The sequence below is a fragment of the Anser brachyrhynchus genome (genome assembly GCF_964034855.1).
Source record: "Anser brachyrhynchus genome assembly, chromosome: 7".
Taxonomy (NCBI): domain Eukaryota; kingdom Metazoa; phylum Chordata; class Aves; order Anseriformes; family Anatidae; genus Anser; species Anser brachyrhynchus.
Genome location: NC_137701.1, coordinates 26,779,383 through 26,803,244, shown reverse-complemented (window position 1 = coordinate 26,803,244; position 23,862 = coordinate 26,779,383). Strand labels below are relative to the sequence as shown.

General features: G+C 43.4%; 1 protein-coding gene across 1 annotated transcript in view; it reads left to right on the top strand.

The window, feature by feature from the left end:
- Positions 1 to 23,862, top strand: part of PDIA5 (protein disulfide isomerase family A member 5) — a 99,185-nt gene that overhangs the window by 51,070 nt on the left and 24,253 nt on the right. Inside the window, exons 12-14 of the mRNA XM_080601352.1 lie at positions 15,543 to 15,613; positions 16,666 to 16,829; positions 19,306 to 19,436. Of these exons, the coding sequence (XP_080457478.1) occupies positions 15,543 to 15,613; positions 16,666 to 16,829; positions 19,306 to 19,436 (366 nt within the window). The remainder of the gene's footprint in view (positions 1 to 15,542; positions 15,614 to 16,665; positions 16,830 to 19,305; positions 19,437 to 23,862) is intronic.

Sequence of the window (23,862 nt, the reverse complement as noted above, 5' to 3'; positions counted from 1 at the left end):
AGCCCCAGATTTCTTTAAACCTACAAAGATTTATTAGCATTTGAAAGCTCGGTTGTTTTTTGAATTTGCAAATGGGCAAAGGAATTTGATAATCTGTTTGGAAGGAGGCAGAGAGGGAAGAATTGAAAGTTGGTTCTGTAGACCACATTCCTGTAGGAAGTCAGGTTAAAAATAGATAAATACATGCAGCTACATTCAGATTTTGTAGGAAATTCAAGTTAGTTTTAAATCTGAACAGGGCTCTGTTTAATTTTTGTTTTCTAATATCCTCAGAAAACACAGATAATATAATTGTAGGCATGACATGACCCATTTGGAGAGGAGGAGCCCTTGCAGCTGAGTGTGTTTTGTACGGAGGGGCATTCTGTGCTAAGGTACAGCAGTACTTTGGCAAATGCTGTTTTAAAAGTAAATCAGTAACTGAACTGGGCTGTTGCATTCTCCTGATAACATGTTCCAGCTGCTCGGGATTGAAACAAAGAATGTTCCTTACCAAGAAACTTAATTTTAAATGTAAAGTGAATATTTAGGGCATAGATAATGTGTAACATATTTTATTTACATTCAAGTGGTAGTGGTCTGCCTACCTGCAGAATCCAGCTTGTAAATGTGTTAAAGATCTTTGTGGCTGTAAGAATCCTCTATGTCAACCTCAGCAGAGAGTGCAAGGCTTGCAAACCAATTAATGACAGGCAGCTATCATAAACAGTTTTCTCCATGATTAAAAGATCTTCTCTAAGCACTTCTTAAATTTATTAATGGAGTCACCTTATGAATGTAAAGAGATAAATTACTGCAGTAAAAGAAACAGTAAAAATGGAGGACATCATTTTAAAAAAAAATAAAAATAAAAAATCATCCCTTTGTGGCTTAGGATGTGAGAGTTTCTTCTAAAAATTAGTTATTTTGTTCTTTGAAACATGTACAAAATAGGCCCAGAACTCAGGATATACTTCTCTGTAACTAAGAATAAGCAAGAGGATTTCAACATCGGCCTGGAATTAGCAAGGACTTATAAAGCTATGTCCCTATGCAGTGTACACGTGACTTGGAGTTTTTATAACAGGTTATAAATCTCATGTTCATGCGAAGATCTTTTACTAGAGACAGAATTATTTCAGTGATGCTTTAATTACAATTCCATAGTCAGATGGCCGATGTATTAATACACTGTAGTATTAAAAGATGTGTGGGAAGACGGAAGCTTTTTATTCCTCCCCCGCAAGTGCTGAAGATGCAGTTGAACCAAACGCGCTCATGGTAAATACCTGTGAACTGCAAAATTAGGCACTGTGATGAATGTGGCCAGTTGGATCTCCATGCCTGTGGCTACTAATGATCACCCGTGAGGACCACTCTGTAATTATTTACAATCAGTTGCTCTCAGTAGCCCAATTAGAAGTGTTGCAGCATTTTGTGTTAAGTGCAGCCTAGTATGTAACTAGGTTCAACTAGAGCAGCTACAGGTGATTTAAACATATCAGGGGCTTCTGTAGCATGTAACTTGCACCTCTTGCTATCGGAGACCTTACACCTTTTCTACAATAATTTAGTACAGCCACTAAATAGAGGATGTGCTGCTTTGAATCGCTACTGCTGGCCCTGAAACACATGGGTGAGTGTAGGTGGAATGAGTTCATCTTGCTCTCGTTTTGCAGGTCACTAGGGACACAAAGTAGGGTTTTTAACCTTCTGAAACTTCTTTGTAAAGCCCTTAAGAGGATGTTCAGCAAATCTGAATGTTAGCATAGGTAAACAGCGACCCAGCCAGCTGAGAGTCTGAGGGCACTCTTCCTCCTCAGCCAGTGCAGAAGGACGCACAGCAAGCATTGTGTTCCTTCTTACCCAGACATTTTGCTGATGTTCTGTAAATGCTGGTGGTAAGCATATTGTTAGCCTGGATACATCCAGCCATCCTGACTATACTCAGCATTGCTGTTCGTGTCACATGTTATGTGGTGAAGGTGACTAGTCTTGAAGTGATTTTTCTGTGTTGCTGTTTTACACAGAAGAAACCTGGGCTATGAACTGGGATCTCTGACACAGCACTGTAGAAAAGGAGAGCAAACAAATGGCCTTTTCCCCTGAAGGTTTTGGAGTTGTTGCGTGGGTTGGCCATGTTCAATAGCACGAGTCTCTAACAGATGCATCACACGAAGCAAAGGTATAGCTATGTATGCCATCACTAGACCAAACAAAGCTGTATCATGGCATAAATAAAGGCATCTACGTAGCTTATCATAATGTTCTGTTAGCAGTGAAAATAAGGACTGCGTGTCTGTTTGTGCCTCTTGCTATCCGTGCTGATCAATTTATTTAGCTGCCCAAGATGACAGCTGGGTTCTGAGTGTCTCTAAATTTAAGCTCTACTGCCAGTCAAATGTTGCTAAATGCTTTAGTGACATAGTGGCTCACTGGGACTTAAAATGTTCCTGAACCACTTGAGTGCAAAAGAGCCCTGTTTTGCACTTTGTTTGTGTTTTCATTTGTCCCCGTCAAACTGCTGAGTCAAATGCTATTTTTAGAATAATGCTGTCCAAAATATTTGCCAAGTTAGTGCAGTTTGCAGTCTTTCAGACTGGGTTTTGTCAAAAGAATAAAAAGCCGTTAATTTCCCATTCTACGTTTTTCCCATCATTTTGCTCCAAAGCACGATCTCAGAGTCTTGCACAAAATAACCCTAACCAAGTCACGGATAAGTCAATTCAAATGCTACTGAAGAGAGTTTAAAGTCTTGTATTGAAATTAAAGCAAATTCAGCAGTGGGTTCTAAAAAATGTCTGCTTTTCATGCACAAGAGCTACTTTTCATTATGTTTTGTTAACACAAATGACACTGCTAACACTTTAAGGCGTACCTGCTCAGGAAGCCTCGTGTACAATAAAGTCCTGGCGCCACCGCAAGCTGTAGCTTCCCTGGGTACGTTCAGCAAGTGCAGATCTAAGTAGGCAGTTGCTGTTGCTCGTGAGTGATGGTTGGTAGACTCCCATGGCTGCTTTTTTTTTTATTCCCCTCTCTCTCAAACCCCATCAGCCATAACAAAGTCTGTGGTGTGGTACTGATGCCACAGGCAAAGGAAGAAAATAAGGTTGTTTGGCCCTACTATTACTGTGAATATGCATTAGCATTTTAAACAATTAATATATTTTTTTTGCACCATTTCTTCCTTGTATATGAGCTTAAGTTCATGTTGAAACTGTCTTCTACCCAGCCCTCTTCACAGGACTTCTTCATAGACATTAGATAAGCTGTAGCTGTGGTGCGTAAGGTTAGGGAAAACGTCAATATTCTTAGTGGGATGTTGGAGCCATCTCTGGTTTTTTTCCTTGATAAGAAAGGCAGGCAAGGAACGTGCAGCTTTTTTTCCCCTGCGCCTTTAATTTGCTCATGGAAAGTGCTTTGGTAATGCAGCTATGACATTATCTCTTCTTGCTCCCTCTTAATAGAAGGGAGGGAAAAATAAATCTTGAGATGATAAAATTCAATACAGTTTTGATGTGTTGTTGAAATGTCCATGAAATTCCTTTCCTGTCCTCGGATATTTTCTCTCCCTTTGTAAACTAGCCTGATAAATTACACAGTTGGTGCTTTCCAAAGCCGACTATTCATCTGTGCAGGTTTTTAATTGCACTGGGAGCTGTTTTATCAATTTAGCTTTGGAAAAACAACTTCTCCGCTTTCCTCCTCCTTCCCTGTGCATTAAAAAACAAGGTTTTAAGCCACTTTGTGGACTCATTAATAAGAATGCCAACCAATTAGCCCAATACAAGATGAAGGCCTCCAGCTCCCAACCAAAGAGCAGAGTCTCCCCAACAGCACACCGCCCTTGGTTTCAGTGAGTTTGGTTTTGTTTCTTCCTGCTGCACGTGGTGAGATTAGGACATGGGAATCTATTGCTCACTTTATATTTAAAGCAAAACCAGAAAGTGTACAGAAAATCAAATCTTTTTTTTTTTTTAAAGCTGGGTTTTACAACTATAAATAAATAAGTCTTCTTTTCAGCCCCCCACTGGTGCCTTATGAAAGTTCTTCATGGAAGCCAGCCACCATTGCAGCTAGCGCTAATTGGGACTTCTCCTGGCAGCCTCAACAGAAAGGCCACGGGTTGAAAAGGCTGAGGAATTAATTTACTGTGTAGCCTTAAAAAAAAAAAAAAAAAAAAAAAAAGCCTTTCCAGCACAGGATGTGCTGCATGTAATAAAAAATAAGTAAATACAATCTTCTCGAGTTTTTCCATGCTAATTCATGATTCAAAGGCATGTGGGTTATCCAAATAACAACAACTCTGAATGTGGAATGGATAGAAATATGCTTTAATTTTTGTTTGACCCTGTCATATCTGACGTATTAGTGAATTTTAAAATAAAATGCTGGCAGTTTTCATTGGCTACATACATAGCTTTTGGCATCTGCTTCCAGGCATACAGCCTCTAGGATGAAGCAAAGCAGTAGGTAAACACTGGAAATATTCTAGTGGTATCTTTCCATAAGAAGTTTCAACCCGTCTCTGTTGATGGTAATCGGTCTAGTTCAGGTGGAAAATACTTGTTCACCACTGAAGGTTTGCCTTCTGACCGCAGCCTTGGCACCAGCCAAATTGGGTGTTTCATAAAAAAAAAAAAAAAGTCTGGCTGGTGTCCTCAGGGAGGGGTCTCAGGTGGTTTCCCAGGAGCAGCAATAATAGGGCCCAGGTGCATAATTTTGATCAATCCTTGGTCAAAGATAACTTTGTGTGAGCAGGGCTTATTACTCGGCGAAAGTTAAACGAAGAGCAGGCTTTGCCAAACGCGGTGTAGCCTTATGAAATGGCAGGGGGCTGGAAGCCAGGAGCTTGCCAGGATGTAGGCTTCAGTCAGGAGTCTCCTTTAGTCTCTGAAAGGTCTCTGTAAGCTTTGACAGCCCAGCCTCGTGTATGAACTCTGCTTTTTAAATTGTCCTTTCTGCATGGGCAGGGCTTTAAAAGTAATAGTGCCAGTTCTTCTGATTACAGCATTACGGAATAAAACGAAGGCAGGCAGTTCGGTGCTGTGTTAGCTGCAGGCTGAAATGATTGCTGGAACCCCATAGTGTGTAAGGTAAGCCGTGTGTTTGTAACTGCAACAGATGCCGTATCCAGCTGATACGGCTGTATTTACTCATCCATGGGATGATGCACAAGACACGTGTCAAGGTGTGTGCTGTGGGCTTGGTCCTGCTCCTGCTAGAGCCAGTGCAAAATACTCTCCTCGGTTTTAGAGCAATTAAAAAAAGCTTTGAACAGGACACTTTCTGAACTGTCAGCTCATAGGCAGAGCCCAGCTGTGTTTGGCTTCTTGGTGAAGCAGTGCAGGTGTCAGGACGGGAAGAAGTTGCAGTGCCCTAATCACCGAAAGGTTGAATTGTTGTGCGAGGGCACGTGGGTGATGAATGTTGCAGTTTTAAGAGCCTGGATACCTAGCTGAAGAAAAGAGAGGTGCTTAAGTTTCAGCGGAGCATTTCCTGACTCTTCCCATCCCTTAGGTGCCTAACTTTGATGTTGCCTTAATGCATTTTTAATGGCATGTATAATAAACTGTTTCCCTGGACAAGCGTAAATTGTGCCAACTTTCTGTTCGCTGAATGTATGCACTTCTTAGCTGTGTGCCTTGCTGGAAGGCTCCTGGAACAGATAAATTCTTTGTATAAAACAGGAAAATTCTTGGCTCCAGAATCTGCTTCCAGTGAGGCAAGAAAGTTTTGAGTGTTGATTTCGGAGCATTAGGGACTGACATTCAGACCAGAGTCATCAATACTTAAAAGCGTGCAAGTCTACAACAAGATGGAGCTTGATATTGCATATATTCGGGTATCACCAAAAGAAACCTTGGGATGTGTAAATAGTTCAGTCCAGCGGCCTCCCAGTGCCACGACCTGCCTCGTTAAAGTAATTACAGCAGTGATTTTCAATGAAGATTTTAGGCACACATTAAAACATGAGTTCTTGAAAATGCAGCAAATCAAGAAAATGAAGAACCCGACATGAATTTTTTAATGACCATCCCACCTACGTTTCTTGAGGGATTAAAGATAAAAATCAATATGGGTTTTTAGTGGTACTTAATATAAATAGGAATATGGAAAGTATAAAAATCCTAATAACTAGGTTGTGCAGTAAAACTTGATAGGATACTTAATGAAAAGGGTGAGGACAGTAATGAGAGACTCCTTTGTCTCTTTGGTGTCAGACTTTTGATAATGTGGCGTGCAGTTCATATAAGAAAATCCTTTTTGAAGCAGTTTGTGCTCTTTGAGCAGGGTAAAGTCATAAAAAAGGATGATCCAGTGATAAAAATGATAGCCTTGGCCTGGAGATGTAAAAGTTTAGTTCCTTGACGTGCTTTGATTTGTACAATTCTGACGCATGTTGCTAAATATTGGTCTCTGTTTCCAATCTGTGAAGTGGGGATGATATTTCACCTGGCAGGGGAGTTTATGTAGCCAGCCACATACAGACTGCGAGATGCTCCAGTGCTGCAGCAGCCGGGGAAGGGAAGGCACGTTGTAACTGAGCGTTGCGAAGGCTTGGTAAGCAGGGAGGAGGTAAGATTGTCTTCCACAATGCCACACCAGAAGCACAAACAGGCTTTTGGTCCCCAAGTTTAGGAAACCTTGGCTGTGACTGGGAGAACACAGTGCTGGGCCAAGATGATCACATGCAGCCTGATTAGCTCCTGGGCTTGAAGGGAATAATCGAAATTTTCAGAATAGAAAGAGTAGTGAAACCAGACTTTTTGGGTGTTTGTGACTACTGTGCCTTTGGGCTGGATCTTGACCTGCTCTGTGCCACGGTGCTGGGGACAGAAGGAGAGGACAGGGTGTGTAGCTCGAGGAACTTATTTCCTAGCAGCTCTGGGTATTTTGAGAGTGCTATGCAGGAGGGTAGTAGAGGTGAAAAGAAGGGAGCTGAACTGTAGACACATGGTTTTTGTGAACTTTGTGAGATTTGTTCAAAATGCCTCACTGTATGCTAGCCTCTAATATGGAGCAATTAGGCTCTCTATTAAGGAAGGCATTTACGAAGGCTATTCCAATCAGAAAAAAAATCTTCCTGTAAATGTGTGGCAGGTGGTGTGAAGGGAACATTAGTTTCTTTGGGGATTTGCTGCCTCATTTCTCCCATTACTGCTGCCTTCCCTCTCTCCTAAAAAGTCCTTACAGTCCTACCGAGGCAACTGCAAGGGAGTAGCTACGGCTGCTGGAGAGCCGAGGGGCAGCCCAAAGGACGCTCACCCTGCTCTCCCCAGCTCTGCGGGCCTTGGTAGGCTTCGTTATTCATCACAGCGGTCTCTTAAAAGACTTGGGTAGTTTTAGCTGGCCTTTTAGTCCAGTGACAAGTCCGCATTTGTGTGTGTGGCTGGGATGAGACTGTCCTGCAGACTTAACCCCAGTGTACTCATAAGCTGTTGATGTTTTTGTGGTGAGTTCAGATAGGAGCGAAGCGTAATTTATTTTTATAGGTTTATTTTGCTCGCCTGTAATGACCAGTTAACAGCAGGAATTAGTTTTAAGAATTAAGCAGTCAGGTTTATTTCTTCTGAAATAAATTAATTTCCTTGCCTGGATGAGCTTAATATATGGTGCAGGGTTCTCATTTGGAAAGGGCCTTACAATATCTCTGCTGCTTGAATCGTTACCAGCAGAGTTTTCATTATCAAGTTTATCTTTCTAAATAATTTATGGCTTCAATTTTTATTATCCTGTGAAAGGCAGGGTAGGGAACTTACTTTAAATGGCAAATAATGAACAGAGAAACCTACAGGGGAAGGTTGCTTGTCTGTCTGTCTGCTCCTTGTGCCCTTTCAGAGGGTGAGTTTGGGAAGTGGTGCCGCCTTTAAGTTATTAATAAATGAATCCGGTGCTTTGCTGTTGAGGTGTTGTGCTGGTGGTGGAGGTGTCTCCTGGGGTCCTGCCTGCTTGTGGTTAGCAAGCATCCTAGCACGCTTCTGCTAAGTAGGTGACTGCATCTCAGCTGGTAACTACTTTTGCTCTGATCTTGGCCAGAAAGTGTCCATAATATCCCTTCCTGATGCTTGCCTTCTGTAGGTGACTTCAGTAATAGCCAATGTGACCATGTTTTTTAACCCACAACCCCTCGATCTTCAGTGCTCTGGAATATAATTACCTTTCCTAGGGAAATCTCAATTTTGCATCCATTTTGCTGTTTTTTTTAAATACTAATTGCGTCCTAGGCAGTCATCTGCTTGCTATGCTATTTTCCTGTGCTGGACAGTCTAACCTCTGTTCTCTGGCATTTTTATTGCTAAATTGAAAGTATAAAACCTTTCCTGGTGGGGTAAGAGTGTGAGAGAAAGCAGTACAACTTCTCCTGCCTTCCCAAGGCAAAATTTTGTTGATCATCTGGTAATGGAGAGGGGGGATTTTTTCTTGGAAGTGGAATAATTACGGTCTAATCGAGAAGGAATCCTTCTGGTGGTATTTTCATAAACTCTCAACAGTTTCACCTTGAGGCAGCCATGCTGTTGTCTCCCTCTTTCATATTGCAATAGGGGAAGATTAATTTTCAACACCTACTCAGGGCAATGTTCCTCCAAGCTGGTGTAGGAAGTGTAATTCATATCTCCCAGTGCCAGCTGATCCACCTTCCTTCACTTCTTTTCCCACCTAAGAGGGGTGGTAGGAGGCACCACTGTCTCCCGACACTGTTTTTTATTTTTACCGGGTGCACCACGGTTTTGAGGAAGAAGCTCTATGCTAGCAGCATAATCTCCAATAGCTGAAAGCTGAAGCCAGATTTGGGATGGAAATGAGGAACCGTGCAATTTTTGTTGTTGGGCTTTTTATGTTAAATAAAGACAGCGATTAGCTTAAAGAGCTTTCCCGAGCACGTGCTGGAGTCTGTGCTGTGGAAGATGGGGGTATATTTGTCAAAGGTTAACTTCAGGAGCCCAGCTCAGCCAGGGCTCCCTGTAGCCCTGAGAGATGACTCTGGGAGCCAGATGGAGCAGAAATCTCCTCTCCTGCTTCACTCTTAGGTGCCCCTGGGAGGTAGCAGCTTGTGGCTGGAGTTAGCTTTAGAGAACATCTGCCCATTCCCCAGAGCCTTTATTGTCAAAAGATGTGCTCCGGTGTGATCAGAAATGAGGGTAGAAGCATGTTTTATGCAGGAGGTCTCAAGAGTTGTCTTCCTCAAAGCCCCGTGGAGGCAGCCTGCGGGACCGGGCGGTGTTTCAGCCTCCTCTGCTCTGAGTTCCCTCCGCTGAGGCCTGTTGCTGGCTGGAGGCAGCCCTTCTGCTGGAGCTGGGAGAATGGCACCAATGCAGAAGGGGGTTCCTGGAGCTTGGTTAAACTCTTACCAGTTTGGTCTGATTTATCTTAACGTAATGCAGTGGTCTGATTGTCTTTTTGGAGGAAGAAAGAACACACCAACTTGTACTTTAACTGTCTAAAAAAAATGCCATTACGAATCTTCTGCTGAGCAGTTTCAGTGATGCTGAGGGAAATAATTATGTCAGCATGGAAAAAAAGATGATCAAGAATTGAATTTCAAATGCTTTTACCTCTGCAACCAAGGCAGTCAAATACAGAGCCGAGGCTCGGCTCGCTCCGCGTGCATCCCCGTGTACCAGGCAGGCGTCAGGTGGCTCACGTGGCTGATCAGCAGTTCGCTGGTATCCACATGAATGGCCGGGGCCGAAGAGCTGCTTCTAGGCCAGGACTTTCTTCTGCTTGTGCATAGCAGGATCAGGTTTGTGGTGGTGGCAGTGGTGGGGATGTGCTGCTCCCCTGTCACCGGGATGAGCTGCGCAGCCCACGCAGCCGGGGCGTTGGGCTGCAGCCGCATAAATGCGGCACGACTGCACTAACCTAAACCAATGAAGTGTTTTCTTCTAATTCCATATTTCTAGTTCCTTAGAATTTTTTCCAGGCTGACCTTTTACAGCCCTGTAAAGCCACGAAGCTGTTTGCTTGTTATTGATCCCTAAGAAAAATAATGCTTGGTCAAATCGAATCTACCTTTACGAGTACGGTAACAGGGTAGGGGCAGTCTGAATTTGTGTATGCGTGCATACACAGCCAGCTGGTGAAAATTAGAACTCAATGTAACGTTAAAGATGTTGAAGCTGCTCCTGCTGCTCTGTTAAGAAAGCATCAGGTATCGAATCTGTTGTCTCAAAGCATCAGGACTCTTACCTGGGAGGGCAGCGCTGCTGTTCAGGAGGAGATGGATGGTTTGGAGGTGTGAAAAAAATCTCAGAGCAAGTACTGTAGAGAAAACAGAATACATAAAATTTCTTGAGCCCCGGGTCTTTCCTAAGGTGAATTTGTTGTAATAAGCAGAAACCTGGAGCTCTGCTTATGGCCCGGGTCCGAGGCGGTGAGGTTTTGTGGACTGTTAGGACCACTAAGTGAACATGGAACCAGCGCGGCTTGAAATGCATACCTGTGATTGTGGGGAGAAAAAGCTGCTTTCATCTTGGTTTGCACCCTCCCTCCCTGATGGATTTGTGGATGATTTCCCATCACATGTCTGCAATGCAGACGGCTAAATTATGCAAGGGAATCTGCAGCTGTTGTGGTTTATGCCCTCGTACAGTGGTAAAAGAGCTGTAAGCTGCCTCGTGTCAGGCTGTGGAGTTACTCTTATATACTGTATAAGAAATCTTTACGTAGTAAAAGCTTAAGGCAGTAGAGAATAGACTGGTGTTCTCACGTAGGTGATGAGAGGGCTGGGGCTGTGTGTCCTTGCTCTGGCTTCAAGGATTAGCATCTCCCCACCATGTTCCTGCTTTTATATGTACAGGTGTTTGGGTTCAGAGTTAAAAACAGGGTGCGTGTAAGGTCTGGCTGCTCTGCTGTGTTGAGAGGTCACTGCTCCTCTGGGACTAAGAGTGGAGAAATCAAAAGGATTTCCTCTGGAGTTATTTACTTAGAGAGTGAAGGTGCATCTGAATTTTTTTGAGAGAATTATTTTTGCTCGGAGGTGTCAGTAAGTCCTCTCTGAGTGTAGCCTGAACTGCCGGTGACCCACTTGCTGAGAGCAGGACATGCATTCTGCTTCAAATTTGGTTTCTCGTCTGGCCAATGGAAACACTTTTGGTATGTAGGTATAAATGTGCGTGGAGATGGCATGATACAATAAATATCTGGTACACGATAACAGTACCCAAGCAGTCTGTCGATAGCAGACATTTAATGATTCTTTGAAATCTTTATTTGCAATTTAATTTGTCTCTAGGGTTCTTCACGTCAGAAATTCCTTATCCACAGTCGCCGGGATGTTGGCATTTATCTCTTGCCTGTCACGTACATTTCAGATCGTCAGACCATGTTGTGTTAAAATGAGAGGACATGACCAAAAGCACAGAGTTTATTTGTATAGCTATAATAACCCGAAAGAAGCAAGCAATAAATGACAGAGGCAGAGTTTTACGTTCTGAGGACAGCACTAAGATGGCATTTGCAGGAGCTTAGCTGGGGGTGCTTGGCTGCTTCTCTGCCTCTCCTCTGCAGGCAAAACTTGGTTTTAGCAACGGAAGTGTTTGAGTTGATTCCCTTCTGAAAATGTTTGGAGCAGCTGCGCTCAGTCGTGAGTCTCTGCTGCGATGCCAAACAGGCTGCTATAAACAAACACATGTATCTGAGGGGGAAAAAGGGTTGCTCAGTGCAGTCGGTGGCCATCCCTTTGTCGGTGTGCTGCTCGCCCCTGCACATTAGCCTCGCTCTGTCCACGCTTGGCCTTTCCATCTGCGCTGGAGCATGGTCGTGATCTGCAATGGGCAAAGCGCTGGTGAGTGCTGTCCTCTGCCCTGTGGTGGCTTCCTGGAGGGAGGTGTGTGCGGAGACCCCAGCCCCCATCCTCCTGGGTGCAGCTGAGCTGTGGGATGGCAACTGCACTGAGGGAAGGAGCTATTTATCTGCCTGACTGTGCAGTGCAAATGAGAAGATTGATTATAAATAAACCGGGAAAACAGAATTCTTGCTTCATTTAGGCAGCTCTTTGAACCAGTTAGCAAGAGCCTGGCTCGTACCACAAGTCCTAGAGCCAATTTGTAGGCTTTGACTTGTTCGTCCTCTCTTGTATCACTCCTCCTTTAGTCTTGGTCTGTGTGGTCTTTCCTTTTTAAGCAACTTGGACCCCGCAGCCTGGGTCTCCTGTTGTGCAGGTGGAGCCAGATGAGGTATCGAGAGGACAGGTGAGGTGTCCAGGACCTACAGGCCCCCAGGGGCGGTGTCTGCTGCAGGACGGAGGGTAACTGACTTGTAATTCCCTGTCCTCTGAGAGAGCAGGAGGAGGCTGTGGGGGTCCTCCTGTGCCTCCAAGTCCCTGCTGTCCCTTTGGTGTTCCCACCAGCCCTGACCCACAGAGGTTCAAAATAGGCTGCAGGGCATCCTTGTGTTGGCTGTGACTTTCCCCGTCTCACCTGGAACTGAATGAGTTGCTTCCCTTGCTTCGTCTTTCAGGTTTAATGTCAGTATACACTTGACACAACAGTGCATCTTTTAAGAGCACATCTGTCAAAGGTGCCCGCTACAAAGCTGGGGTTTCCTTCCGCAATCCCAGCTGACCTTATGCAGCACTTTGGAGCATCTGGGCTAAGGGCCTGTAGGGTTGTTATTTTCTCATTTGTTTTATGAACAGAGAATCTCTAAAACTAGAGAAGTTTAGCGCAGAGGGATACAGCTGCTGCTGAACAACATAATGTGGCAATCAAAAGAGAGGCAGTGACCTTGGTATTCATTTAAATGACTTTTTCATTGGCCTTGAGAATTTAATGGCAATCCTCACAGGATTATTGAAAGGTAGGATAAATAATCATAGGAGAGATGAATTGATTTGCAGTGTGTAGATCTGACTTCTGACTCGCCTCTCCCCCTCCCTGCCATGGTAGGCAGAAGCAGGCTGTAGCACGCAATACCAAAATTCTCATAAAGATGGCCAGATAAACGTCATTTATCGTGGGAGAAGCTCTTGAGATTTGTTGTCCCTGTTTCAGATTCAGTTTAACGTGCTGGCTTTTTTTCCAGGCTGACATATCATGCTGTCCTCTGCCAGGGATAGAACAAGCATTGCATGATAAAGATTTGAGGACTTCACTTTGCATTTAAGTGCCTTTAAAGACCTGATCCTGCCTTCCCTTTATTTTAAGCATGAGTTAGCAAGCTTTATGGAAGTCTGTAGTGCTGTATCTGTGTGATGTTTGTGAAAGAACCCAGAACGCTGACATTTCATAGTCTGAATATCTTTCCCCCAAATTATACTTCCATGAATTTCAGATGCTTTGGATTTATTTATTTTTTTTATTTCCTCAGCAAAGTATGCCTAGCTCATTTCTTCTTTTCTCTGCATAGGTATGTGGAAACTCAGGTTGTTTGATGCTTTTGGTTGATCAGATCTAATATTAATAACTGGGGAATATAGTGTAGATCGTGTGTGGATACAGTATCTAGCGCACAGTATGAAGTTTGCTCAGGCTGGAGGACACGCAGTGTAAAGCCTGCCAAGGTGAACTTACCTCTGCAGAAAAGTCTTTTTTTCAAACAAATTTGAGCTAGCTAATTCAGTGAAGCTCCCAGGTATCTGAGCTGTGATTCGAGATGCCCTTTACTTAGAAGTGAAGAAGAGCACAAAATGAATAAAGTTCCTGCTCCGAAAAGGAGAAATAAATCAATTCAGGCAGGTGTCAAAGGGAACTGTCAGCCCATTCCAGAAAGCCATATGCCTGCAAGTTTTCTGTGGGTGGCAAATAAATCATTTTGCCAGCCTCTTTTGTGCCTCTAACCAAGACGAGCAGTGCTGAGACAGTGACTCTTCCTCAGCCTTTTTCAGCTCCTTCCTGAATTCACCTCTGAAGCTCTTGTATCAGGTTCCCGGCTTGGTCACACATGCTCTCACTGCCGTGTAAAACCAAAGCAAAACTTCATCCTGCAGCTGAGACCCTTTTTTGGCTGCTCCTACCGCAATAAAACATTGGCTTTGCTCAAAAGAACTATGTGAGGCTTCTAACGCAGCGATCACTGTGCAAACAGCTAGGCAGCGGGGACTGGAGCTGGTGTTTGAGCTGGAGTTCGGTGTGGGATCACCAGTTTGGGTATTTGCGTAATTCTCAGGTGGGATTTGGACACTCTTCAAATCTGTCTGCCCTGCGCTGCAGTCACAACCACGGCCCTGCTATAAGCATGCCTTGCAAGCGTTTCCTGGTGTGCTGCAGTGCTTGGAGCTCTGCGGAGGCCCCCGCTTGCTCGGAGAAGTCGCACCCTGCTGCCCTGTCACTTCTTGGCTGTGAGCAGTCTTTGGCTGGTTGAGTTCAGGCTTAGGATTGTGCCTGGCTGGCTTTTTCAGTCAGCCCGTTAGTGGGGATCAAAGTGGTTCCAAATTCCATCCTTGCTTGATTTTTCTTTTAGACAATGATGTAAAAATAGTCCCAGCCCCTTTGTCCGTATGCCTCAGGAACTGCTGCTGCCGAAGCTGTATTGAAACAGATTGCTAGCTGTATCTTCTGTTACAACTTTCAAAAGCTCAGCAAAGTCTGGGCTTTCAAGTGCCCATTCCAGCAATAACAGCTGAAGAAAGAAAAACGGGCTGCTGCTGCAACCAGGAGGAAAAAGCACGGCGAGGGCTTGCAGAGTGGTTGTATTGCGTTGGGGCCAGAAAACTCAGAGCGCCTGTTGGGCCACGCAGTGTGCCTGGTTCCAGCTCTGCATGTTTGCAATCGGCACACGAAGGCTGGGTGTTGATCCTGGCTGCTCCATCCCTTGGGCCAGGACTGCGGGGCAAGGAGAGGGCTGTCCCCGAGGCACAGCATCCCCCTGCATCACAGCAGGACCCTCACCTGGTCCCAAAAGCTCAGCTTGCCTGAAAGCAAATGGTGAAAGCGTTTTAATTTGCACCCAAATAATTTATTTTAAATCTGTTTTTCTTGTGCACTCATTTATTTTACTTTATTGTAATGTCAGCACTCGGCAGTGAAGTAATGGCAGATCTCTCAGGAGAACTTGCACGAGCGAGAAAGCACCATTATCTTGGTTTTACAGGCCCTGCTTATGTCGAGAACATATGTGGTGGTGTAATTATGCTGATGTGATTAAATCAGTGCAAATCCTTGCTGGAGGGACACTCCGCACTGCTGTAAAGCGGGGCTTATTATCAGCGCAGTTTAGTTCAAATTACACAACTCAATTAAGCTGTGCTCGTAGAAACCTCGGCTTAAAGTCAGGAAGTCACGTGAGGGTCTGTGTCGGATTTTTATTGCAGATAAAGATTTGGAAACTGAAATGGGTGAGGTTGCGCCTCATCCAAGAGCATGCTAGAATTGCTGGGCTTGACAAGTACTGCCCATAGTGCTTTCTGGGAGGGAGGTGATCTGGGTGAAGATTTCTTTCTTCAAAGTGTAGTGACCACTTTGGAGAATGTCCTAAATCATTGTAAGCCTTTGCAAATAAAGTAAGTCAAATGCATACTAGATTCTAGTAAATCTCTACCACATGGTTTTGGATTTTGGTAAGGCTGGATGGGTCAATGAATAACCATGGAGTGTACAAATAACTGGATTTTTTTTTGGCAGGGTGTGGGCACTGTAAGAAAATGAAGCCAGAATATGAGAAGGCTGCAGAGTTTCTCCACGCAGCCAGTGATGTAAGTTAATTTCCTTTATTATATCCTTCTAATAATCAGTAATAAATAACTGGAGTAGTAAGTGACTTTTATCCCTACAACAAATTCAGCTGTTCTCATCCTCCCACAGGACCCTTCAAAATGTGCTTCCAAAGTACAGTCTCATCGCTAATGCATGAGCCCTGCCAAAGTCTTAGAAAGAACATTCTGTCTTGAACGAAAACAAAATCGAAAAATGTTTATGTATTCTGCTGCAGGCCTTATACGTAATATGATCAAATCCAAAATGGATTTTTTTGCCTTATTTAAAGGCACTGAATATGAAGAAACACGGACTTTTATTTATGAATTAGATTTGGAAAAAAAAAAAGGGGGGTTGATCCCTCTTTCAAGCATCTTGCTTTTATGGTTGCATCATTCCATTAGCGTCATCTTAAGTGCTCCATCAACATGGAGCTGGAGAGGAGAGACCTGATCATATAAGTATTAGTATTAGTGTTATTGATTCAGTCTTGCTCTCTGTACGCCATGCAAGAATAGAAGCAGGATTAATCTCCCCAAACTCTAGACATCTTCAGTGGAGACATCGAGTCCCTTTATAACCATAAAGGAGAAGGAGAGGGGGATGTGCAAAACAGGTGAATCACATCCTACAAGTGATTGTAAAAGTGGTCCATGTGTAGATGCCCGTGAGGTAGGGAAAGATGAATTTGCCTTAAATTTGTCATTAACAATGCCTATGTGTCTCGGGAGAAATGGACTTGTGGGAGGAGATGCCGTTCCTGGGAGCAGCTCTTAAGCATTACAAAGAATTGTCTACAGGGAATCTTCCTCAGAAAGGAGAGGAGAATGGGTAATACACTGGTTACATATAGTCCTTAAGATGTCCCTTCCTGTTTTTGCATCGGGCCTGTGTGTCTTTTTGTGTATCTATACTGAGAACCTGAGAAAGCGAAGGCACCTAGGTCACGAGTAATTAATTTCCCCAAAGTCCAGTGCTTCTTGCCAAAGGTGTGTGTACATGTTCCCGTGATTTACAGTCAGTGTTCTCTGTTTTATGTTCTCTGTTTTAGAGTCCAGGTGTCCTTGCAGCAGTAGATGCTACCGTCAACAAGGCACTGGCAGAAAGATACCACATCTCAGGCTTTCCTACTTTGAAGTATTTTAAGGATGGAGAGGAGAAATACACCCTGCCACACCTCAGAACGAAAAAGAAGATCATCGATTGGCTGCAAAAGTAAGTTTTGAGGGTCTGAGATAGTATTCACGTTCCTGGCTACTGCCTCCTGAAGACTGCTTTGTGAGGAAGTAAATCCTAAAACCTAGCTTTATCGGCTGCCTAAATCCCTTGCTAACAAAAACAAATTGAATTCCAGTATTCAAAGCCCTACAAACGTGTATGTTAATTATGGTCTCTAATACACCAAATCCTTTATTTGCTGTGGGGTTTTTCATAGTTGTCCTGGTAATTCTTTCCCAAAATAAATATTTTTCAAATGCATGCTAAGCCTCTCTCCGGAGAAGGAATAGCAATGGCTCTGAAAAATAAACAGAACATTTGTTGTTCCCTCTTCATACTAAGCAGCAGATTTCACTGTAAGTAACTGAATTTCTGTAGTTGTACTTTTCTCCTTCCAGCATTTCAGAGCCAATGCCTAGACTGCCTGCTACATGGGGCTGAAAGAAAGGCACCCAGACCAACTGAAACAGCACCTTTGTCTGCACTTCCCTGCTTTCCTTGGGTGGTGCGCTAAAATATGCAGAACTTGACGTATGATGAAAATAATTTCATTTCAAAGAAGAAAATTGCTGGTACAATTCTCTCTAAATATTTTGGAGTAAAATATGTATTTCTTTTAAGTAGTGTAAGCCAAATATATTTTCTGCACTATTCACTGAAAAAAGCAGTGTCTGTCCTTTGTGAAGTCATTTAATCATTAAGTGCAGATGGCATGAGGAATGCAAGCTTAATTTTTCCAACTCCTATTTGGTGGGGGGAAAGGGGATTGTATCTGAGTGCTTCAAATCAAGTAATAAGTTTGGCCTGGCAGCATCTTTGTCACATGTTGGGAAGTTTTATCTGTATCCTACATTTACACACAGTACCCCCTTGGCCTCCTTGCTTACTCAGCTTCAAGTTGCTGTGTCAGTAGTGGATGTTAAATCACTGTCCTAGTTCCACCAGTTTGCTGGGGTATTTTGAAAAGTGTGTAATTTTTATTGGGTTAAACACTCAGGTTGACACCACCTATTCTTATTGGCAGTGGAATAAGCAGGGAGGAAGAGGTTGTTCATCCTTTCCAGATCCGCCTGTGCCTCTGGAAGATTTCTGCCTACCGCCTTCGGTAGCCAGTAACACAGGGACAATACAGACTTCTTGTCCCCTAGCCTAACTGCTAGATGCTCTCCCAGCTTGAAGTGCAATGGTGTAAGATGCTTGTTTGCTGACTTGAGATAAAATTGCGACAGCTCCACTGAAGCTGATGGAAATAGGGATGTATGTGGGGTGCAGGCTGGAGAGAAAATTTCATCTTGTGAAAACCTATCCCAGTGAGTGGTCTAGTCGCAGCAGCACGAGTTTCAGCTCTGCTGCCTGGTTTGTTTGTGCTGTCTGTAGTCTGTGCTGCCACACGATATTGTTACCAGTATCTGGGTAGCTTATTCCAGGTCAGCATGAGGAGGTCTGTGTGAGATGAACTCACACCTCTGGCTGTAACTGTAATCGATGATAGCTTACACTGACTGTGTGCATGTGAAAATTCAGATCAGCTGCCCTAATTCTATCGTTAACAACTGGCAAATCGATATTGATGGAAATATGATGGATATCCACCAACTGACCTTGAGAAGAACTTTAAAAATTTAGATTTTCTTCACTTAGTTTTTATGTACCTGATACAACTTAAAATGTGTCATTCAAAGTGACAGGAAAGTCTGAAAAGCTAATTTATTACCAAGGCGACATATGAAGGTCTTTATATCATGGCTCCATTCTGATGATTTTATATAAGTAATCACTATTTAAGATACAGCAGGAATGAATTTAATGAGTCTGAGAGAAGTCTGTGAGCTGGTGAATAGCAGAAGTTTTGTTAGAGGTGCTCTGGATGTGCTGGATTGCTCTGATCTAGTCAGTATGTGCAGTCATAATTGAAACCTGACATTCGCTTTATCAAGGTAAAATATTCCAGTTCAGTCACCCCCAGTCTTCCAAGTGGAATGATGCTGATTATTGCATCCTGGCTTTAATATCTGAATTCAAGAGAAGGTCATGAAATTCTATATAGAGGTTTGTGTGATGGCAATAAAGAGTACAAAAAGGATGTTTGAATGGAAGACGCTGTCCTATATTGGTTGCCTTTTGATTCCACCTGCTTGCTGTTCTCAATTCATGCCTACGGATGACACAGTGATATTAGAAGCAATGTTCTTTTTAGCCAGATGTTGGATGTAATGTAGGAGATCTTTGTTCTGCATTCCTATTCATATGCTTCAGTGACATTGTTTAAATTATATTTTTACTGAGTTTTAGAAATTAACGCACATTTTTGTTATTACCTGGTACTGGAAATACTGAGCGTGTTTTCCTACTGCCCAGGCACCCTGATGGATTGCTCCACCTTGGTTCCCTCAGAGTACTAAACAGGATGTGATGGCCTTTTGCATGCTTCCAGAAACATTCTCAGACTAATCTCATTCAATTCCTTTTCTAGTCCTGAAGCACCACCTCCACCTGAGCCTGCATGGGAAGAAAAACAGACTAGTGTTATCCATCTTGCTGGAGAAGACTTCAGGGAGTCCTTGAAGAAGAAGAAGCACACCCTCGTCATGTTCTACGCGCCATGTGAGTAAACACCGCTCCATGTGGTTGAGTTTTATAAACCCTACAGTTTATGAACTCCTAAATTAATTCCCTCACTGTCCTCAGGTTTTGTGAGGGTAAAGAACTGATTCCAAATATAACTGTATGGGGCACTATTGTATGTATCTCTATAAACTGGAAACAAAACATTATGCAGGGTTTATTTAAAGAGTTCTTGTGGTAATGCAGACAAAGCAGGCAGGGGAACAAAAAGGAAATGGATTTGTTTTCCTCTGCTGTATTTTATGGTCCGCATAACAAAATGTGATCCGTTATAGCAGGACAATGGGCACAGAGAGCCTGGCCCATTAGTGCAGCACTTCAGTAGTGAAATTGATATAGTGGTGTAGGAGGAATCACCCCCCAGAGGAAGAGAACAAATTTTGATGGAATAAATTTTGTCCATAATATGTCTACGTTTAAATCGCTACTTAGAATATGGACATTCATCCTTTCAGATTATTTTGCATGAATCACACGCATGCTTTCTTTTTGAAGCTCCTAACAATATTTCTAGAAAAGTTTTGAATCAGGCCCTTTGTAAGTTAGGTGAATGAAAGAGAAATGCTACACATATACTCCTCCCCCTTCATATTAGATGGCTTCTGTAGGCACATGCCATTTCTAGGTACCATTTGTCTTTAGATATGCCTGTGATTCTCGTGGTATTGCTGCAGCTAGCAGGCTCACCTCTTCCAGCTTCCTCTATTGTCCCAGAGGCAGGCAGAGTCGGTACAGGTGCTGAACTTTTAAGGGTTTGCCAAAGGGAGAAGATAGTCCTGGCACTCAGTATCAGGTAGTATTAATTTGCTTTTATAGCACAGTGACTCAGCTCTGCAGTACGCAAGAAAAATTCTTCCCCATCAGATGGCCAGCCCTGCAATTCACATATAACCTTCAGATAAGCATTTACCAACTTGTTCCCACAGAACCGAAGGTATTTTCCAGAAAGGGAGAAAAAGCTCAGGTCCTTAATGCTTAGTGAGGCAGCCCTTTATTTTGCTTTTCTGTTAGAAAATTAGACATGAATGCTTTGGGGCTCCTGCTGGATGTGAGTGTGGAGAGAAGGGAGGGGTAGAATTCAGAAGGGAGATTTCTGGAAGATGGTAGAAGGAAATGAAAAGGGACTTAATCCTTTCTGAACTCCAGTTCCTACCAGCTATTGACTAAAAATTGCCCATGTGCCAGGAATTTGTGATTCATGGATCTCAACTGGTTAAGAGTAAATTGTAACTTTAAAATCAAATGATTGCATGTGAAATGGTGAGATTTAGGAGTTTGCCATCTTGGCTTTCTGTGAAAGAGAGAGCTCTTCTCTTTTGTTTGTAAGTTGCTTTTCTTTATGGCACTTAAGTTCTTAGTCTTTTTTTTAAGTACATGTTTAAACCAAAGACAGTACGTGCAAAGAGTACATAGCTCTCAGAGTTGAAAGGACAAGACAACTCGCCCGATGGGCAAATTATGACACTGCTGTTTGCAGGCTGTGGTGAGCAAAGGTCAGCCTGTCCGTGCCTGTAGGAATGGGCTGTAAAAGCAAGGTCTGCATGATGCAAGGCTGGTCCTTTGAGGCTGCCTTCATACATATTCTTCTTGCACTGTTTTGGACACGGTGCTGCGTGAGACTACCTGTATACAAGATGGAGCAGTGTTAACTGAAACCACTTCTAGACTTAGCACAACTCTTAAGCCAGCGTTGCTGTTGCATTGTCGGTATGTGGGTCACGCGTAGCTTCTGATTTGGTGGACGTGTTCTCAGTAAACGTGGAAGCGCCCGCGTGCAAAATACAAAGCGCCCACACAAATGGAGTGCAGCAAGCCTGCCCTTTGGTGGGTGCGGGGGGAAGTAACAGATGAGTATTTTAAATCCGTTTTCTGTGAAATAATTATTAATGCAACAGAACAGTACAAATCATTCTATTTTTCTGATTTTCTACAGTGATAATGTGCTAAATTTGATAGATTAGGTTTTGTTTACCGTTTTCTCAATCTTGAGACCTCTTGGAGCTTACATTGCCAATTAGTCTTAACTTGCTTATTTTAGTGCAGAAGGAGCCCTGCTAAAATTGCCAGGCCACATTAAATCAAATAATTTTCTGTTTCTATTCAGATCCACATCTCGGGTCAGTGCCGGCTCACAGTATGTTACTCCATTCACTTGTGACTCCGTGGCAGTATTTGTTACACTTACACATATGCTGGGATATTTTAAGGCTGGGGGTGTGTGTATACATGCATATATACAGTATGTTTATATATAAATATTTATGCTAAGAAATGTATCTCTCATCTGTCATTAGAATTTAAAGCAGAAAGTTGAATATTCTAACCTTTTGTAAAGCTTTCAGCTGGAGTGACAAACCTTTAGGCAAAGGCCACAGATATATATCTTACATGCAAATTAAAATGAGATCTGGCTTTTCTGTGGCAACTTCTCGTGCAAATTAGTTAATATGTATAGGAGAGCCATCAATCTGCTGCTCTATAGATAACTCTGGACTGAGCTGAACGGTGCTTTAATGGTACTGAACAGTGCTTCACAGTGATTTAGCTCTGGAAAAGATGACTGTTACATCCACATGGAAAAGATGGGGAACTCATCACCCATTTTCAGGGTGATGGAGTAAAGCATAAAGGTTATTCCTGGTGCCTGTGGAATATTTTAAGGACTAAGAATGTGAATCAAAACTCTTGAAAGTACTGGGGAAAAAAATCTACTTCTGTGAACCTGACACTTGCAAAGAATGATGCCCATGATTTCACACTCCTATTCCTCCCCAGTGGCATTCCTGCGCGCTGCAGCGACTCATTAGGGGCGGGAGGCAGCTGTAAGGGCAGGTCTTCATTACTAACTGGGGACAGAAGTGCCAGCTGGAGAAAAGCTAATGCTGCTTGTAACTGTCTTGGACCTGATCTTCATCCTGCTGTCCACTGGGTAGGTCTGTACCCTCTGTGGCCACCACACCACGCAGCCTTGAGGGCTGGCACTTGGAGGGGGCTGCTGGCATCTGTGCTGCATGGCACCTGGCCCAGCTCTTCTCTGGACTCTTTGGGGGTCCTTGTGGACCTAAGATTTAATTGGCATTACATCTCCCCTTATCAAGTTCAAAACCTCTGAAATAAGAGGAAGGGAATGATATAGCCTGCTGAAGTGAAGCGTGATACAACAGATGTATGTCATGTCCAGGAGGCTGGCATGAAGGGTTTGAGAATTTAAAAGCAGTAGGGTTGTTGCATGAGCACTGAAGGGGTGTTCAGGGAGGCCTTATGGGATCTGTGTCTATTTTGTCTCTATAGACCAGCCCTCGGAGTACTGGGTACCACTGGCTATTCCAGGTTTCCTTTTGTAACTGGTTAGCTGGGTTCAGAAATGGGGAGAGGAGACAGCTAGTCTGAGTGTTGTTTGGTGTGCACGCAGTATGTGGGTGATCAGGATTTGGGGGATGTGGACCAAATCAGGATCTGAGCCAAACTAACAAGAAGAGATCCAGCCTAGCTCAGCAGACACCCAGAAGGACACTAGCTGCGTGTCTGTGCTCTATGCCCAGAGCTGGTTTCAAGAGTTGCACCAGTAATTGCCTAGCGTTTTAGACTGACCAGTTTGGATCAGTGCTGCTTCTGGGATTGCTTTTTGTCTGGGACAGTTCTTCATACGTCCTCATTTTTCGTTCGTATAGCTTATCTGAATGTATTTTATCTGCGTTTTTTACTTTTACGTGAGCTCTCCCTACTCCGTTACCCTGGATAATTGAGATTTGACTTTGCCAATGCATTAAATTTTAACCTCCTCCTACTATAGCACTGAAAACGGTGCAAAATAGAAGCAGTTGGTTGTTGATTAGTTGTCAGAGTCACAAAGGGCAATGAAGTTCCAGTAAATAAAGTGTCTTCTCAGTTGGAGATGTTTTTGCTGCATGACTCAAACTGAATTAGCAAAAAAAAGTGATTGAATCTTCAAGACTGAGTGAAGCTAGGTGAGCATATTGCAGTGAAACAGGAACACACAGATTGTTCCTCAGGAAGGCACTGTGGATTTAACCCAGACTTTTGTCTGGAAAAGCCTTTGCAGTCCTACGTGAAATTTCTTGCCAAGCAGGCCCATACCAAATTATTGACCATCACATTCTCCAAGCAAACCTTGCATGGTTCTCTCTTGCTCTTTGCTCATCCCAGGGATTTAATGTGCCTCTCTGCTGCCATAATTTAGAGACGTGACCATCAAGCTTTTAGCTTTTCTTGGATGATGTTCCTTCAAACTTAGGTTAGGTCTTTACTGCTCTTTTAGCAACAATTCAGAGCCAGGGATGCAGACTCCGTAGATGGGCAACCTGATCTAGTTGACCCTGTGTTTTGAGCAGGGGGCTTGAACTAGGTGATCTCCAGAAGTGCCTTTGGAACTTGGCAGTGCCGT